Source organism: Marmota monax, unplaced genomic scaffold, assembly GCF_021218885.2.
Source record: "Marmota monax isolate L192 unplaced genomic scaffold, Marmota_monax_Labrador192_F-V1.1 WCK01_AAM20220418_F8-fsc00008, whole genome shotgun sequence".
NCBI lineage: Eukaryota > Metazoa > Chordata > Mammalia > Rodentia > Sciuridae > Marmota > Marmota monax.
Genome location: NW_026694432.1, coordinates 19,581,966 through 19,601,880, shown reverse-complemented (window position 1 = coordinate 19,601,880; position 19,915 = coordinate 19,581,966). Strand labels below are relative to the sequence as shown.

The 19,915-nt window shown below is 39.1% G+C and overlaps 1 protein-coding gene across 2 annotated transcripts; it reads right to left on the bottom strand.

The window, feature by feature from the left end:
* Positions 1-287: 287 nt before the first annotated feature.
* Positions 288-19,915, bottom strand: Rpa2 (replication protein A2). Of its 2 annotated transcripts, XM_046469448.2 has the most exons (9): positions 19,623-19,914; positions 19,307-19,416; positions 15,219-15,320; positions 14,975-15,088; positions 8,443-8,517; positions 7,684-7,800; positions 2,557-2,664; positions 2,260-2,354; positions 288-954 (listed from the first exon to the last, which is right to left on the bottom strand). In XM_046469448.2, exons 1-9 carry the CDS (start codon positions 19,630-19,632, stop codon positions 870-872), a joined length of 816 nt encoding a protein of 271 aa, XP_046325404.1. In that variant the 5' UTR covers positions 19,633-19,914; the 3' UTR covers positions 288-869. The 2 variants fall into 2 exon arrangements, with proteins under 2 accessions (XP_046325404.1, XP_058427011.1); XM_058571028.1 differs by lacking the exon at positions 15,219-15,320 and having other exon boundaries at positions 19,623-19,915.

Genomic DNA, 19,915 nt, shown 5'->3' with positions numbered 1-19,915 from the left:
CCTGTAATCCCAGCGGCTCCAGAAGCTGAGGCAAGAGGATCATGAGTTCAAGGTCAGCCTCAGCAACTCAGGGAGATCCTGTCTCAAAATATTAAAAATTGGGGCTGGAGATGTGGCTCAGTGGTTAAGTATTCCTGGGTTCAATCCCCAGTAACCCCCCCCCAAAAAGGAACAAAATCCTTACTAAAATGTGGGAGCCAAGATTCAAGTTTTACTATGCTAACTGCCTCCAATGATAAAGTAGCATTATAGCAGATTAGAATAAAAACAACATTTTCATAAGCCACTGCAATAACAGAACTGTTTTATTTAACATTTCTTCTCCTCCTCCGTCCTATAATGCTAGCATGCTAAATCTCATTTTCATATAAACCCACCTTCAGCAGCAGACAAGGCAAGAAGGGGAACAAAAGTGCAATTTTGAAGGTAACCATAAACCAGAGTGGGAAACAAAAATAGACAGAGGGCAGTGGGTTCCTTGGTTGGTGCTCTGCCCACAGACCCTCATCCTGCTCATTTGAACAGAAAAACTTCAAGAACAGAAACTCCCAGGTGTTAGGTAAATGCCCAACTCTCTTGGTAGCGCATCTCTTCTAATCCCATCTATCCTGATATCCTAATGAGCTTACTTGAAACTTGAGAAATTCCATCCTGGTTTACATCCCTGTCAACTGTCCATCTCCCTTTGAGCTTCAAAACCACAAGATACAAAAACAGAAAAGCAGTCAGTAAGTTTCAAGCCAGCTAAAACTCTTTACAGATGAATCTCCTTCTTTGAAGTCACTTGACCATATATATACAGAGATGGAGGCAATGGACTGTGCAAACAGATCCAGCTGGAAATATCTCAGGTACCCAATGAAATCCAGTTATTCTGCATCTGTGGATTTAAAGTGATCATCATCCACAGTAGAATAGATGTGTCCCTCGTTGCTAAGAAAATCCACAGCTTGCCTAGAAAGAGAAAAAAAAAAAAGGGGGGGGGGATCATTTTCAAACCAGTGTAATAGAAAGGAAATTGCCTGCTGGGTGTGGTGGCACACACCTGTATTCCCAGTGATCGGGTAGGAGGATTGTGAGTTCAAAGCCAGCCTTAGCAACTTAGCGTCTAAGCAACTCAGAGAGACCCTGTCTCTAAATAAAATATAAAAGAGGGTTGGGAATGTGGTCAGTGTTAAGTGCCCCTTGGTTCAATCCCTGGTACAAAAAAAAAAAAAGAAAGAAAGAAAGAAAGGAAACTGCCTTTGGATATGGCCAAATATGCAAACATTACCTACTTCTGCACTTTCTATCTTTGATAAGAAAAATTCACAGCCATTCTGCTCATACAAGGCTCTTGCAGGGAGAATGTCAGTAATATTGTAAACCATACAGCTATTAGGGCTGCCTTGGATCCCTCTGCCAAACTGTGGAAAGGCAAAAAAAAATAGAGTCTCACTTAAATATCAGTCTAAGCAAAGTGGAACAAGATTCTAAAACTGTAGTACAGCTTGCACATTAACTCTTATTAGTATACACGTCAGTCTTTCTCTCTTTTTGATATTACGGAGTGAACCCAGGAGCAATTTACCATTGAGCTCCATCCCCAGACCTTTTTATTTTGAGAAAGGGTCTTGCTAAGTTGCTTGGGGCCTTGAGAAGTAGCTGTGACTAATCTCAAACTTGCAATTCTCCTGCCTCAGCTGCCCTGAGTTGCTGGTCATCACACCCAGCACATCAGCATTTTTAACCTCAGCCTGGAGTATCAATTGATCTATAGTAACAACTATTACAAACACCATCACACTCCATTTGTTCTATTAGCTCATTATGCTGGAATTAGGAGACTGCTTATCTAAAATGGAATCAGGTCAAGGGTGTAGGAAGGACTGTCTAATGGCTTCATGTCCTAATAGCTTAATGCACTCACATGTCTATCGTGGGGACAGGAACACCAAACGCACTGAATGTGTACCTGATGACCAGGAGCTAAGATTCTTTCAGACTAAACCCCAAAAAACATTAGATCAATTTTTGCTCAGAATTATATCCCTCATATGTAATACACCTTAGTATTTGTGGAATGAGCAAATGAATCAGTGATGTGATGGGTAGTGCTATCTTTTTGAGTTCTTTTTTAGTTTTTCCTGGGTTGAACCATTTTCCTTCTGTCAATAGGTCACAACTCTACTTTTTAAACTCACTTCTCATTACCAGGAAATACTAGAGAGGTGAAATGATATGATTCTGGTGTCCTAGCTCATGGTGACCAATACTCACTTGATTGAAGCTACAGGCATGTGTTGGAGCTGAGTCCTGAGATCCTGAAAGTTCAACCCTTCGGGTCTTGGGCAAGCCTTTATCAAATTCAGCACCTAACAATTCAAATTAAAAATATATTACTAAAAACTCAAACAAGTTTCCCTTTGGAAACCTGAGTCTGTTTATAGGTGAAAAAGAAAAACAAAACAAACGAACAACAACAACAAAAAAAGACACTAAGGTAACATTAGTATATTAAGAAAATAACAGGATTTGTCTGTGTTTCACATTTCTGGAGCCCCTCAGGGAGTTTACCTGGTTTTGGACCACAGTGAGGCCATTTGTTGGCATGAAGTTATTCCCACTGAAGTTTCCTGCTTCCCCCATTCCTGGATTGCTGATAGATGCTCTCCCTACTGAGGGCTGAATTAAAAAGTAAGTTCACAACATTAGAAAATTCACAAAGTTAAATATGCTATCTCGGGGCTGGGGATGTGGCTCAAGCGGTAACGCGCTTGCCCGGCATGCGCAAGGCCTGGGTTCGATCCTCAGCACCACATAAAAATAAAATAAAGATGTTGTGTCCACCGAAAACTGAAAAAATAAATATTAAAAAGTTCTCTCTCTCTCCCCCCCCTTAAAAAAACCAACAACAACAACAACAACAAAAAAAAAAAAAAACCCATGCTATCTCACATAATTTGTTTATAAGTAGCACTTCAAGAATTTTCTTAAATGTACTGGACACAGTGGCGCAAGCCTATAATCCATTGGCTTGGGCGGCGCGGGCGTGTTCTGAGGCAGGAGAATCTCGAGTTCAAAGCCAGCCTCAGCAAAAATGAAGTGCTAAGCAACTCAGTGAGACTCCTTCCCTAAATAAAATACCAAACAGAGCTGGGGATGTGGTTCAGTGGTCGAGGCCCCAGAGTTCAATCCCTGATACTGCCCTGCCCCTGGACAAAACAAAGTTTTCCTAGTTAACAACCACTCACATTTATATGGGAAGGGACAGCTATTATCTAAAGAATACTTCATAGGATGCAAAAGTAACCCTCTTACACATATGGTATCAAAAAGAGGAAGATATTCTGGCTCCTCCTTTTCTTTCTCATGTGAGAGGAACCAGAGGAAAAGAAACACCAAGAAGAAAATTACTCAAGAGATTTGCTGTAATGGTCTCCTCAGGGCTCAGTCATTCAATAATTTATGGATTGTCATGAAGCAGGGAGAGAAAAGAAGACATAGTCCCCATCATCCTCCTTCCTTTTTTTTTTCAACCATCAAACTTCTCAAACAAGTAGTCTATAATAGTTGCTTTCATTTTCCTTCTCCTTATTTACTCCTCAGCCCACCACTATTTGGGTTCTCCCAAATATATACCTCAGAAACCATTCCCACCAAAGTCACCAGTGACTTTTCAACCAACTAGCCACGGCTCAGTCCTCACAACACCTGATCGCTCAAGAAGCAGAGACTGCTGACCTCAGTCCTCTTGAAATGTGTTCTTCCCTAGGCTGCCTGACACCATATCCTTCTGGTTCTCCATTTACCTCTTAAACTGCAACTGCTCAGTATCCCTCATTAGCCTCCTCTTCTACATGTCTCCCCCAAAAGCTAACAGTTCCACCAAGTGTTTCCTCTCAAGCCTCCTAAGGTCATAAATTCTCACTGCCAGCCACCTACCTATAAGATGCAGCCACCTATATATCTCAGATATTACAAAAAAAAAAAAATTACTTTTCTCTCCAAATCAGGTTGCCCTGCTATATGCCACCTCTATTGCAAATCCAAGCCCAAATCCAATCCTGTGGACCTGAGCTATCTACAAGTGTCCATGCTCTTACCTTCCCACAATGTCATGAGAGCCTATTGATCCTCCTTAGCCTAGACTCGTGACTGGAACCTCTCATCCTCTATCAAGTCTCTCAAACTCCAATCAACCTTCTCCATTGCTACAAGTCTTGAGCTCCTGTGATCAACTCATTCCTCCACTTAAAAAGCTTTCAAGTAGCTCCCTCTGCCTGTGAAAATACGAAACACCTATATATTCAAGACACCACAAAAGAAATCATAATCTGTATTTTATTCTTATTCATGATTTCTCAACACATTTTACTCCCCAGTTGCACCTGGGATTCTTGCCATCCTGAAACATCTCTGTCCTAAACATGTTGTGTCCTGCCTTGGATGCTCTTCCCCTTATCTACCTGCTAAACACTCCTCATCCTTCAAAGTCCAACTTAATTCCTGCCTCTGTAAAGCCTTCACTGACATTCCCCAAGCCAAGTTAGCTATTTTCCTTCTTGGCTTCAACCCCTGGTTCCTCTACTATGATAGAACCCATTGCACTCTTTGCATGTCACTTTCCTATACAAGTCAGTTCATCTTGTTATTTGCACAGGCCTGGTTGATATGAGATTGCTGTCTATATTTCATCTATTGAACTGAAAAAATAAGACTGACAGAGAGTCTAAAATATTACATACTCACCACAGCAGATATAAGAGCAATGTGGAACCATATCACAAGAAATCCTATCCAAACAGGAGGCTCCTTAATACAATAAACATCCACTGTATATTTGTTATTTTAAGCAAAATCCAATTATCATTCCTTGTTTTCAAGCTAAATGCCTTCACACTGCCTCCTGGTAAGGAGGCTTACATTTTACAATCCAGCAGTTCTAAATTGCAGGCTGTTTCTTATCCAAATACCTTTGTGGAATACACCTTACTTCCTGCTTCAGGTGGCTCATCTTTCTATTTAGTCATTTGTGGTGCTGGGGAATCAAACCCCGGGCCTCATGCATGTTAGGCAAGTGCTTCATCACTGAGCTACATGCCTAATCCTAGGCGGGGGGGCTTTCCTTTTTAAAAAAAATATGTATTTTTTTTTGTTGATGGACCTAATATTCCATCAATCTACTTGTCTTTATGCCAGTGCCACACTATTTTTGACTCCTGTAGCTTTGAAATACTTTTTTAAAAATATTTTTTTTTTAGTTATACATGGACACAATATCTTTATTTTGTTTATTTATTTACATGTGGTACTGAGAACTGAACCCAGTGCCTCACACATGCTAGGCGAGCACTCTACCACTGAGCCACAACCCCAGCCCCCACTAGGGGGGCTTTCTTAATGTCCACACTGAGATCTGAAATCCTTCTCTGTGGTCTCATGTGCTTGCCATTTATCAATGCTTTCATGGAGATAAAGGATCTAAACTTCTACTATAATCTTCAATATTATTGTTACGCTCAAGTTTTATTCCCTAACCACTCATTCTCACTTTAAAACCATTTTTACCATATCTGACACTTTAAAATTTAGTTTCTACTCAATCCCAATTTCTTTAACCCACTTTCCCCATTATTTACGAAAGCCCCTCTTTTGAAAATCCACATTTCTAATTCCCACAGTAACCTCTTTCATTATCTTACTTGACTTCAGGCAGCATTCTACAATTTATCTCTACTCCCTCTTCCTTTTTGATACTGGAGATTGAATTCAGGGGTGCTTAACCATTAAGCCATATCCCCAGACCTTTTTTATTCTGTGACAAGGTCTCACCAAGTTGCTTAAGGCCTCACTAACTTGCTGAGACTGGCATTGAACTTGTAATCCTCCCGCCTCAGCCTCCAGGTTGTTGGGATTATAGAAATGCCACTGTGTCCAGCTACTTCTTGAAATACTTTTTTCATAACATTCTCCAAAGCCAGGTATGGTGATGCACATTTATAGTATATACCTCAGAAAACTACTCAGGAGACTGAGGCAGGAGGATCACTTCAGCCCAAGAATTCAGGGCCAGACTTTGATGACTTTCAGTAATTGCTATTCTGCTTCCAGATTTCTTAAGGCTTATGTATTCCAAAGCTCAGATCTCTGGCCTCTGAACTCCCTAGCTTTCTTGTAATTCAAGACTTGAAATGTTACCTACATGATGATGGCCCTCAAGGCTGAATCTCTAGCCTCGAAACTCTTCCTTGAGTCCAGACCTTATATATTCAACTGCCCACTTAGATATCTAACAGGCATCTCATACATGGCAAGTCCAAAACAGAGCTCTGGATTTTACCTTCTAAATATGCTTTCTCCATCTACCTCCTCAAGCCCGAATCTTAGGAATAATTTTTTAACACTTCCTTTTCTTTTCCTCTTTCCTTCCCTTCTCACTTCCTTTTCCCTCTTTTTTGCAATACTGAGGATTGAATCTGTTGAGCCATATCCCCAGCCCTACACGATGTGGGTCTTGCATCCTTGCCTATATCCTTCTTCCATTCCACTTGTCATTCACTTCATTCCACATACTCTGATCCACCTTCCTTGTATGTCTCAAGACATAGCAAGCTTGCTTCACACTTGGAGCTCTTGAACTTCCTATTTCCTTAGAATGTTCTTCACCTATTGAAAATTGTACCATCTTGTTCTTGCCATCTCTGTCTTCTATTCTGCTTTACTTCAGAGCACCTAACTACCTAAAACTACATACTAGTTTTGTTTACTGCCTGCTTCTCTGCCAGAGGGCAGATACTTTATCCATCTGTTCACAGCTATATTCCAAGGGTCTAGAGTCATGATCGGTGTTTAGTAGGCTTAATAAATATTTTTCCAAAAAAGGAATGAATGAGTTTCTCTGCCTCCTTAACAGTGCTTAACAGTGTTTGGCATAGAGGAGAAGAAATAGCATCTTTCTTTCCCCTTTATTTTTATTTTTAAAATTTTTTAGTTGTAGGTGGACATAGTATCTTTATTTCATTTTTTATGTGGTGCTGAGGATCGAACCCAGTGCCCCACGTGTACTAGGCGAGCATTCTACCACTGAGCCATAACCCCAGCCCCTGCAATAACGTCTTTAATAGCTTCTCAGTTCTCCAGTTTCTCCTACCATAACCAATCCTACACCTTGCCAACTCAAATCATCAGAGGATTTTCTAATATTAGAATAACAAACCCTTTGAGTGGTCCTAAAGAGACTCACCAAAGTGAATTCATACAACAAAAAATAATATGGAGATATTTCAACACGAACCAAGACATAGGATTTCAGGGAAAAAATAACAATGCATAGTTTTCCCTACTCGAGCAATAGGGTGAAAGATAAGCAGCAAAATGCTATCATATTTGGGATTTTTCTCTGAATACAAACTGACAATCTGGGAGCTAAGAGCTCAGTCTATAACTATTTTCTACCTGAGGATTGTCTTAGGCCTCAATCATCAAAGGCTGGAGGGGACAGAGTAACTCATAATTCTGAAAACATGAATGATTCATCTGGAATAAAATACAACAGCAAAAGTCATGGAGGAAATGTTAGGAATTGAGAGATGCCTTTCTTCTGGCTCAACCTTCAAAATGTCAAGGAAATCAAAGCCAGAGCACTAAAGTATTCTATGTTCTTTCAGGGAAGGAAAAAATGCAAAGAGTGAAGCTGCTCACCTGGCTGTTGGATTTGCTCAGCACCATGTGCGCATTGACTACTTCCAGGATATGTGTGGTAAATTCATTCATATCCTCCAGGGGCATGATCTTAAAGGCTACCAGGCTCTTTTTGTTCTATTAGAATAAAGTGGAAAAATGTAAGTAAAGGATGAGCAGACTCAACTTAATTTCTGATTAAAACATTGTGGCCTTTTTCTTGCTTATAAAATTTTGCCAATATGAAGAAAATAACTGTTATATCCTTAAAATTTTTTACTCAGGGTAATCCAAATATAGTCAATAATGAATACACAAACAAAACTAGCTCAGAGATATTCACATCTTGCTCAGGACTGCAAAACCAGGGCTGAGGTTGTAGCTCTGTAGTAGAGCACTTGCCAAGCATGTGGGAGGCACTGGGTTCGATCCTCAGCACCTCATATAAATAAATAAAACAAAGATATTATGTTCATCTACAAGTTATATGTATATTACATATATAAAAAAAGACAGTTTATAGTCTCCTGGCTCCAAATCTAGTGTTTTCCCTTCTACACTAATGGACACCATAACTGACAATTGTAGGCAGAGATTCTGTTCTCTACCGTTGTTACTTGTGTATTAAAGTGAAAAAGTTATTTCCTCTTGAAGAAGAAAATAATAAAATAACTTCCCATTAATTAGGGAGACTTATTATTAAGTATTCTAAACCCATATATGAATCCAGAAATTATTTCATGCAAATACATTTAAATCGCCACTTTATTATGACCTTACCTGAAAGGATCTCAGGTGGCCAGCCACTTTCACATATGTTTCTGGAGGAACTACAGTATTTTCACCACTGGTGTCCTAACAGATAAAATACAAACAAATCACCAAGGTTTTGATGATGTTGGTGAAAGCGTCTCTAAAATTTCTAACATATACAGAAAAAAGAAAATTATAAAGTAAAAGAGCTAAATCCTCAAATGGCATTAACCAGTTGTCCTGCCTTTCAGAACTTAAATTTTTGTAAAACTCAAAAACTTGAATAAAATATCTAAGGGTAATTTCCAGTTTCAAAGTTCTATCATACCCATCATAAAAAAAACAGACAGCTGGGCGAGTGGTGTGTGCCTATAATCAGTGGCTCAGGAAGCTGAGACAGGATTGTGAGATCAAAGCCAGCTTCAGCAAAAGCAAGGTGCTAAGCAATTCAGTGAGACCCTGTCTCTAAATAAAATACAAAATAGGGCTGGGGATATCGCTCAGTGGTTTGCCCCTGAGTTCAATCCCAGGTACCCCCAGGCCACCCCCCTCCAAAAAAACAAACAAAAAAAAAGCAAACGACTGCCAGGAGTGGTGTTGCACACCTGTAATCCCAGTGACTCAGGAGTCTGAGGTACAAGAAGATAGCAAGTTCAAGGCCAGCCTTAGCAACTTTGCAAGGCCCTAAGCAACTTAATGAGATCCTGTCTCAAAATAAAATTAAAAGGACTGAGGGGCTGGGGTTGGTGGCTTGGCAGCAGAGAACTCGCTTAGCACATGCAAGTGCTGGGTTCCATCCTCAGCACCACATAAAAATAAATAAATAAAATAAAGGTATCGTGTCCAACTACAACTAAAATAAATAAACCAGCTGTGATACTCTTCTAGTACTCACTGCTCTCAGGCACATAGTTTTCTGGTGGATACTTTTCAGCAAGGCAATTTTACTTTAAGGAGTTTAAGGAAATAATTTAAAACATGCAGTAAGTTTTAAATTCATCATATTTAAAATATTGAAAAATATGATGGTTATAGTGGTGCACACCTGTAATCCCAGCGGCTTGGCAGGCTGAGACAGGAGGATGGCAAGTTCAAAGCCAGCCTCAGCAATGGCGAGGCACTAAGCAACTCAGTGAGATCCTGTCTCTAAATAAAATACAAAACAGGGCTGAGGATGTAGCTCAGTGGTTGGGAGCCCCTGAGTTCAATCCCTGGTACCCTCCCCCAAAAAACTATTGAAAAATTTAAAACATCCTAAATATCAAACCAAAACTATGCAACTTTTATTTTGAATTTTAAACAATCCTTTTAATTTGCTACTGGGCTAAAAGGCAGGAATGGTAACTACAGCAGTTTCAGAGATTGAAAGTATGCACTTAATACTTCACATTACTGAAAGCAGTAAGACAGAATTCTATTCACTGTCTAGGAAGAACAGTGGCAACAAATGGATAAAAGCTGACTTCTCTAGAGGGGGAAAATATACACTAAAAATATTAACAATGGCCAACTGGGACAATTACAAATGATTTTACTATCTTTTTTTTCTTTCTTTTTTCTTTTTTAGTACTGGGGATTGAACCCAGGTGCATTCTACCAATGAGCTACATCTCTAGCCCTTTTTATTTTTTGAGACGGGTTATCAGTAAATTGCTGAGGCTGGCCTTGAATTTGCGATTCTCCTGCCCTAGTCTTCCAAGTCATGGGGATTACAGGTATGTGCCACTAGGCCTGGCAAACTATTTCTTTTTGAGTTTCCTAGAAGATGTACATATTACTTATAAGGAAACTATATTAGCTAACTTTTGAAGCCAGGGTACTTAACCACTGAGCCAAATCCTCTGCTCTTTTTTGTATTTTATTTAGACACAAGGTCTCAGAGTTGTTTAGGGCCTTGTTAAGATGCTGAGGCTGGCTTTGAACTTTCGATCTTCCTGAGTCTCCCAAATCACTGGGAATTACAGGAATGTACCACAGTGCCTGGCTCCACAGATAGCATTTTAAAACCGGGTAGGAAAAGGACAACTGGATCTCTACATCTCTCCTTTTACTAAAATTGTATTCCATATTTAAATCTAATTATAAAAGAGAAGAAACCACAAAAATAACAGAAGGAAATATGGATAATTAAAATATAACACTTTGGGGTTGTAGCTCAGTGGCAGAATATCTGCCTAATCTCTACCATTACCAATAACAAAAACACTACAGAAGTGGTTTGCAATTATGCTAAAAAACTCATAAACAAAAAATCTTGGGCTGAGGATGTGGCTCAAGTGGTAGTGGTAGTGCGCTTGCCTAGCATGTGTGAGGCACTGGTTTCGATTCTCAGCACCACATGGAAGTGAAATAAAGACATTATGTCCACCTAAAACTAAAAAATAAATATTAAAAAAAAAAATCTTGCTAAAGCCAAAGAAATACAAATAAGAATGAGAAAATTCTCATAGAAAAGACAATTTTTTAAAACTATCATACTGGTAAAAATATAAGATTCATAAAACTATTAGAAAGGAGTGCAGAAAAAAAAAAACGGTGTGGAGATTAACTGGGCACTCTCATGTACTACTGAAGAGTGAATTGGTACATTTATGGAAGGCAGTAAAAAAAAAAAAAAAAAGTATTATTTCCCCCTAGAAAACCTGATTTTAGGAATTCATCTTAAGGAGAATACTTTGTTATCATTAAGAAATTTATATAAAAATACTCATGGGGGCTAGGCTGGGGATATAGCTCAGTTGGTAGAGTGCTTGCCTTATATGCACAAGGCCCTGGGATAGATCCCCCCCCCGCCCACACACACACACACAAAAAAAACCAACTCATGGGTGGGGCTGGGGATATAATTCAGTTATAAAACATCTCCCTAACACATGTGAGGGCCCTAGGTTCAGATCCCCAGCACCACAAAAGCAAAACAAAACACCTCACTGGGACATTGTCTACCACAGTAAATGATTAGAAACAAGATAAATGTTTCCTAATAGTGTCATTGTTACAGGACAATATATTCTCACTATGATATAGGCAGTAATTAAAAAATGATGCAAATTTATATTTTTTATTATTTGTTTACTGATACCAGGTATTGAACCCAGAGGTATTTAACCACTAAGCCACATCCCCACCCCTGTTTGGTTTTTTATTTAGAGACAGGGTCTCACTAGGATTACAGGAATGTACCACAGTGCCTGGCTCTTAGGGCCTTGCTAAGTTGTTGAGGCTGGCTTTGAACTTGATATCCTCCTGCTTCAGCCTCCCAAATTGCTGGTAGGATTACATGCGTGTGCCACTGTGCCCAGCTTCTATCTATTATTTAAAAAATCAGTTTCATGGGGCTGGGGTTGTAGCTCAGTGGTAGAGCACTTGCCTAGCACGTATTGGGCCCTGGGTTCAATCCCCAGTACCACATAAAACTAAATGAACAAAATAAAGGTATGGTGCTCACCTAAGAGAAAAAAAAAAAAAGCCAGTTTCACAACATAGTTTTGCATGAAGAGAAGATTACAAAACAGTTGCATAACCTATCTGGTAAAAAATATATGTGTACAACTCTATGTACAGACCTTTGAGACAGATGTATGAAAAGCTAGTTACCAAAAATGTGTTATAATAGTAGTCAGCTCTATTTTTAGTTGTAGATGGACACATGCCTTTATTTTATATTTATTTTATGTGGTGCTGAGAATTGAACCTAGTGCCTCATGTGTGCTAGGCAAGTGCTCTACCACTAAGCCACAACCCCAGCCCCCAGGTGATTTTTAAAATGTTTTTATTTTGTGTTTGTGGTGCTGGGGATCATATATGTAGCACTAAGCTACATCTCCAGCCCTTAAAAAATGTTTTATAAGTAAGCATGGCATGTTTTGTATGAGAATGTATTATTAGGTATCTGTAGTAACCACCTCCCCACTTGATGGCGGGGACTGTATCTTTTGATCTTTGTATATCTGGACAAAGCTCAGTTTGGTTCACAACTGGCATTTCAATAATAACAATTAAATAAACTTCTATTTTTCTGGAAAGTAAAAGATAAACCATAACTATCAAGTTATATATCCACAGACGACTTGGGGTTTTTGAAGTGAAAACAGCTTTTAAAAGTGTCTATTCCAAATATGCTATAATGAATACATTTTAAAACCCACAAAACTGGGTGAGGTGGCACACACCTACAGTCACAGCTATTGGAGAAACTAAGGCAGGAGGATCACTTGAGCTCAGGAATTTGTTTATCCTGTGCAACACAGCAAGATCCCCACCTCAAAAAACCCTGAGACAATGAAAAAATAATAAAATGAAAAGGATAAAAAAGCATGTGTTCGGGCCAGGGTTGTGGCTCAGTGGTAGAGTGCTTGCCTAGCATTCGTAAGGCACTGGGTTTCATCCCCCGCACCACATAAAAAAATAAACAAAATAAAGGTATTGTGTCCATCTACAACTTAAAAAAAAAAAAAGTATTCTTTTTCATTCTTTTCTCCATTTTTATATGCTCATGTTACTTTATAACAACGCAGCCAAATTATGCATACTATCTTGTAACATATTTTTTTCCTCAACAATTTATGGAGCACATTTCTTTTTGACAACATATATTTCTAAATCATTTGCAGTATTTTTTTTTTCCTGGTACCAGAGATTGAGCCCAGGGACATTTTATATTGAGTTACATCCTAGTTCTTTTCTTTTTTTTTTTTTTTACCCAGTGGCTTGGGAGGTTGAGGCAGGAGGGTCATGAGTTCAAAGCCAGCCTCAGCAACAGTGAGGAGCTAAGCAATGCAGTGAGACCCTGTCTCTAAATAAAATACAAAAAAGGGCTGGGAGGCTGGGGCTGCAGCTCAGTGGTAAGGCACTTGCCTCACAGGTGTGAGACACTGGGTTCAATCCTCAGCACCACATAAAAAGAAAGAAAGATATTGTGACCATCTACAACCAAAAAGGGGTGGGGGGCTGGAGATGTGACTCAGTGGTCAAGTGCCCCTGAATTTAATACCTGGTACCAAAAATAAAACAAAACAAAACAAAACCTCACTTAGTTGCCAAGGCTGGCCTCAAACTTATGATCCTCCTACCTCAGCCTCCCAAATAGTGAGATTACAGGCCTAGACCACCATGCGAAAATATGATCAACATTCTTTTTTTTTTTTTTTTAATATTTTATTTTAGTTTTCGGCAGACACAACATCTTTGTTTTTTTTTTTTTTTGTATGTGGTGCTGAGGATCGAACCCGGGCCGCACGCATGCCAGGCAAGCGCGCTACCGCTTGAGCCACATCCCCAGCCCTGATCAACATTCTTAAACTGAATCTTTGTACGTGTCTTGAATTATTTCCTTAATGGCATTCAAGGTCAACATTTTTTATGATTGATTATTCTGATACAGGCTTATTTTTGAGAAAAGTTATACCAGTTTATACTCATACTCTCAAGACTGTATGGCATCCATTTCCTTAGAAAAACAATGACAAATCAATTATTGTTTAAGTGCCTTCTAAGTAGTAGAGATATTGTGTTAGCTGCTGTTCTCACGAGAACCAGACAATATTGTTTTTTTCCTTTGCCAATCTAATACATTAAAAATTATTTCAGGGGGATGCAGTTGTGGTTCAACAGTAGAGCACTTGCCTAGCACATGCAAGGTGCTGGGTTCAATTCTTAGCACCATGAAAAAATAAATAAATAAAATAAAGATATTAAAAGGAAAATTATTTCAGGGCTGGGGTTGTAGCTCAGTAGTACAGCGCTTGCCTAGCATGTGTGAGGCCCTGGGTTTGATCCTCAGCACCACATAAAAATAAATAAAATAAAGGTATTGCATCCAACTAAAACATAAATATTAAAAAAAAAAATTTCAATGTTTATTATTGCAATGCTTTTGTTATTGTTGTCACCATTTGTACTGTGTCTTTCTTAAATTATCCGTGCATCTTCTATTGTTCACTTCTGTAAGGTGCAATTGCTTTTTTTCTTTTCTTTGTGGTGCTGGGGATTGAACCCAGGGCCTCACATATGCTAGGCAAGCACTCTACCACTGAGCTACATCCCCATCCCCTTTAGTGTTTTTTATTAATTAAAAATTTAGGGGGCTGGGGTTGTGGCTAAGCAGTAGAGTGCTCACTAGCACATGTAGGGTCCTGGATTCAATCCTCAGTACTACATTTAAAAAAAAAAAAATACAAAAAGGTATTGTGTCCAAATACAACTAAAAAAAAATTTATATATATAATTTAGATGTTTGTAAAATGTGCAAATATTCTTCCCATTCATCTAAACAATACTTACTCAACGCCTGGGGATACATTAGTGACCAAGATAAAAATCCTTCTCATGAACTTTACATTCTACTGTCTCTTGCCACTTCCCTTTTAATTTACAGTATTTTAGGAAATTCAGGTTTTAAGCTTTTATATAGTCAAATATCCTTTCACTTTAGGGTTTCTGCCTTTCATATCTTGCTTATATATTATTTTTATAAGAAAAACCTTTAAAAGGTAAGACAAAAAAAAAGAGTTCAATATCTCCAAAGTAACCCCACTCTGATCCAAAAACAGTCGCTTACATCTGTGTCCACCCACTGGCGAACATCCATGGGTGCAGCTGTCATGTCATCTATTTTGTAAACAATATTGGTTGGAGCCTTCTCTGCATGTCTGATTATTCCCACAATAGTGACCTAGGTTAGGAGGGAAAAATACAAGAGTTCAATTTTTCTGGAAACCAAAGCAACATTTATATACTTTTAAAAAAGTCTTATTTCATTCTTTTCATGATTAAGTGACTTTTCTACAAATTCTTTTACACACCTGTGAAATTTCAACATTCCCAATTTTGAACATTTCATCAACCAGAGTAGCAGAAAGCAGCTGAGATATGGTACAGGGTACAATGTGCTGGGCTCGGGCTCTCTGAAGAGAAAACATTGTACATAAATTAAATTGAGAGAATAACAACTGTCACTCATTTAATAGTCACCATGTGCCAAGTAGTTTTAATATATTAGAACATGGAACTTTCAAAATTAAACTCATTGTTCTTATTTTACAGACAGAAACTAAGGTCATAAAGCTAACAAATGTTTTGGAATTCAAACACTTGTTTACCTGTCTCCAAAGTTCCTACAGAATGAGTCTGTGTTGCACTGTGGATTTTCCCAAATATGTAGACCCAAAAGGAGATTAAGATAAGGTTTGCTGCCAGAACATTTAGGAAAAAACCACAGCTTTAGGGTGAAGGCAGGCTATTCAGGACATTGATGAGATGACAAACCACTGGGAAAGGGTTTGATAAATAGGCAGCAGAGATAGAACTTTAGAGTTCTAGTCTTCTAATAAAATGTAACAAAAAGTTCTTAAGAACAGATGTTCTAACAATCAGATGGAATTTCTAAGGAAAATGAGGCAAGAGCTTAGCTTAGCCATGTTGGACATTTTAATTGTGAGAAGATGGGATGGACAGAAGATTCTACTGCAGACACTCAAATCATATCCTAAAGCAGCGTGACAAAAGTATAAACTCTTATTTTTGCCTGTCACCGAGAAGGGGTAATCTGGGTGACATAAAGATAAGTAAAACAGGATTTGCCTCCTTCAACACCTTTTTTTTTTTTTTGGTGGGGATTGAACCCAGAGGCACTTTAACACTGAGCGACATCTCTAGCCCTTTATTTTTTAATTTGAAATAGCATTTTCCTAAAAGAGTTTTCTTGAGTTGGATTTTTTTTTTTTTAAATTTTTGCAGTGCTGGGGTCAAACCAGGTGGTGGTGGCATAACCACAGCTATGGAGCTGGGATTTGAGTACAGGTCTAAAGTACTTTCTGGCCCCATAACCATGTCTTTGCTGCTTTTCTGTGCAGGTTCCTAGTTTATGCTGAAAATACTATGAACATCTCAGTTGTGAAAGGTTAAAACAGAAATATGGTAGATTATGAGACATAAATCCTAGAACCTCTGAAAATAATATAAATATTAACATAACATATAACTTCACCTATAAAATACCATAGGCAATGGCAGGATAGATGGGTACAGAGGAGCCAGAGGCTTTGCACAACAGGTCTGACCCATTAAGCCCAACCCTCTCCTCTGTGCTCTGCTCCTCAGAGCCCTGTCTTCCTCAGCCTTCCACTCCCCGCCCCTCCTAATGTCTGAGTTTTGTCCCAGATCCTAACTTCCCTCTGTAGCTCAGTCTGTCTGGAGTCCAGTGAACTGGGGCAGGGTAGGGGAGGTGCAACAGAGGAAGTGGTACCAAGAGGGTCTGGAAAGAAAGCTATGTTCCCTCCTGGGGACATCTCCTCAGCTCCCCTTCCTGGCCCCCTGCCTGGACAGATGTGGAGATACTCAGCTTGAAGCTGTGGCCACTGTTCTGAAAGTGAGTGTCTCTACCTTTCAAGTTCTAAGCAAAACATACAATGTATTTAAAGTGCTAATGCCAATCTCTGTACATAGTAGATATTAAATAAATATTATTACTCCTCTCATAAAAAAAGTTACATATGGGACATGGTTGAGGTGTTAATGTCTTCTAATTCATCTTAAATCAGGTATTTCTTGGTTTTCTTTTTTAGCATATATTGTATGTCAGGAACTGATCAAAAGGGTTCTTGGTTTGTTCAAAGGTACCTGCAAAAGTACGTTTAATTTTTTTAAATTAAATATTCATAATGGGCTATTCTAACAGTACTGTATGAAAAAAATCAAAATATAGATAAGAAACGGTCAGCATAGGAAATTTCAACCAAATATAACAAATTTATAATCCATAGGAAACATTTTAGAGAGGGCTTTTATCTAACTTACTAACCATCATTCTTTTCTGAGAAGCTGTCTTAATGCATAGCCCAAACTGGAGATTTTAAGATTAAAAATTCTAATAACCAGAATGGAGAAAAATAGTTAAGTTTGAGAAAAAATAAGAACTAGTAATCCATCTCCTGTTTTCTCTTTAAAGAAAGACAAAGTTGGAGCTGGTGTTGTGGTTCAGTGGTAGAGTACTCGCCCCGCATGTGCGGGACCCTGGGTTCAATCCTCAGCACCACATAAAAAATAAATAAATAAGTGAAATAAAGGTATTGGGTCCAATTGCAACTAAAAAATAATTAAAAAAAAAAAAAAGAAGAAGAAAAAATAAGAAAGACAAAGTTGGAGAAATGAAACCCCAGGGGCTGGGAGTATGCTCAGTAGTTTCACTTGGTACACAAGGCCCTGGATTCCATGTAAAATTTTTTAATTTTAAAAATAGAAGCCAGGCATGGTGGCACAGGCCTGTAATCCCAGTGGCTCAGGAGGCTGAGCCAAGAGGATTGAGTTCAAAGCCAGCCTCAGCAACAGCAAGGTGCTAAGCAACTCAGTGAGACCCTGTCTCTAAATAAAATACAAAATAGGGCTGGGGATGTGGCTCAGTAGTCAAGTGCCCTTAAGTTCAATCCCCCAGACCAAAAAAAAATTGAAAGACAGGGAAGTGAAGTGAAGTCACCTCTGATTTTCCAGAAAAAAGAAAAGAGGGAAGCTGCTGCTCACCAGATTTTGAATCTGCCTAGTATCACATATGCATTCTCTGCTTCCAATTACTCACTAGCTATGTCCTTAAATACACTGAATCTCTGCTGTACATTGGAATAACCACCTTATACAACTAAATGAAATAATCTGCATAAAAAATATAAAGCAATGACCAAATGTATAGGAATTATCAGTGAATTTTCCCCTCCACCACCACCCACACATACTTCTGAATTAAAAGTGTTAGGTAAGGCTTATCATCCTGTATGGCAACATACAACCTGCTCATATTGAATTTCAACAACACATCTGACATCTATAGAGAAGCCAAATCAATTCTGTATTACAAGATGAATCCAACAGCATATGGTTAAGAGTGAATAAACATTTAGACAGCTTCCTATAGATCACATTCCTACATGTTCTCTTTACCAATTTTCAGATCCATCCTGTGATATCAGTAGTACTGGTACCATCAACCAGTGTGAAAAGTGAAGGGTCACAGGCTTCAAGTTGCTTCCCCAAAGTCAGACTGCCACTTAAAAGGCAAAATTAATTATGTAGCCTATGTATTCTGCCTCTAAAACCCATATTCTTTTTAGTAATAACATCAGGGACCCTTTTATACCAGGAAGGCACTTTGTATTTAAGTCTCACTACAACCCTGTAAGGTAAGTATGTGTTAACCTCACTTAGTGGGTGCCAAACTGACTCCCAAGAAGATTAATAATATTCCATCGACTCACTGTTCTTTATGCAGATCATCTATACAAACTTAATTGAGCGATTTTATAGATGTCCTATAAGTTTTATCATTTTCTATAGATGTTCTGTATCTAAAAACGATAGACACAATGGGTCAAGAAAAGTATGCAATGCTCTGCTGCAAGCAAAGTTAAGAGAATCATGCTCTTTCCACTGCAGTTTGTTACCTCCCCAAAATTAATTAGAAAACGCCTCTGAATACACAAACAATGTAAAACAAGTTATTAACATAAGTTCAGAGTTTTTCCACAAGACTGATTCACTAACTATGGTCAAGTTCAAAACAAAACCGAAGAACTGCGGATGCGAAATTAGGGAAAATGTCATTTTAAAAAATCTATATTTTTTAGATGTAGCTAGACACAATATCTCTATTTTATTTATTTTTATGTGGTGCTGAGGATCGAACCTAGGGCCTCCCACGTGCTAGGCGAGCGCTCTACCATTGAACCACAATCCCAGCCCGGAAAATGTCATTTTTAAAGTTTACAGCATCTAATCATAAAGACATGGGACATCATCAGTTCGTGTTTAACACCCTTACTTCGCCTCAAAAAATTTCTCTTATGGGTGAGTGAAGAGCTTCAGAACAGAATGGAATAAAACAAAACAAAGTCTTTCAACCTACTGATTTCTTTTCAGCCTGGGAAGGTGTCGGCGATCCGAAGCCCCCCGGGGACTGAGTGTAGCTGCTGGCTCCCCCAAAGGTGGTGGAGCTGCTATAGCTTTCAAATCCACCTGTTTTTGAACGACAATATTAGTATCTGTGCTGTCTGCCGGGTCTGGGAGCAGAAATTTCAGGCCTCCCAAACACTGCCCCATCTTCCTCATCTTCTCCTCCACACTCCCCGCGCCACCCGCCGCCACCTGTCTCTCCCACCCGAGGCTCGCGCTCCGGCTAAATCCTCCCCCGCCTCTCCTCCTCCAGCCCCACCCATCATTACTATTCCACATGTCGCGATTTCTTTGGGAAAGAAGTCCAGAAAGTTCGGGTTTGGTGGGCTCGCCGAACTCCTCAGAATCCCGCTGCTGCGACAACGTTGTTTCTACTTTTTTCTGGCGCCACAAATTCCTTCCCGCGAATGACGGAGCCAGTGAGCGCCAAGGACGTTTCTCACTTCGGCCAATCAACGCTCACGAATCCTACGCTTTTTCCTGTCTCCTCAGGCCAGGATTCCAAAAACGCGCACAGCCGCAAGTGGAACCAGAAGCTTCTGCGGCCATCTTTACTAGGGCA

Coding starts and splice junctions, on each gene's coding strand:
- Rpa2 (XM_046469448.2), bottom strand. Junction 7,801..8,442: donor GCCACCTGAGATCCTTTCAG/GTAAGGTCATAA, acceptor TTATTCTAATAG/AACAAAAAGAGCCTGGTAGC. Junction 955..2,259: donor ATGCCTGTAGCTTCAATCAA/GTGAGTATTGGT, acceptor TTCTCTTTCTAG/GCAAGCTGTGGATTTTCTTA.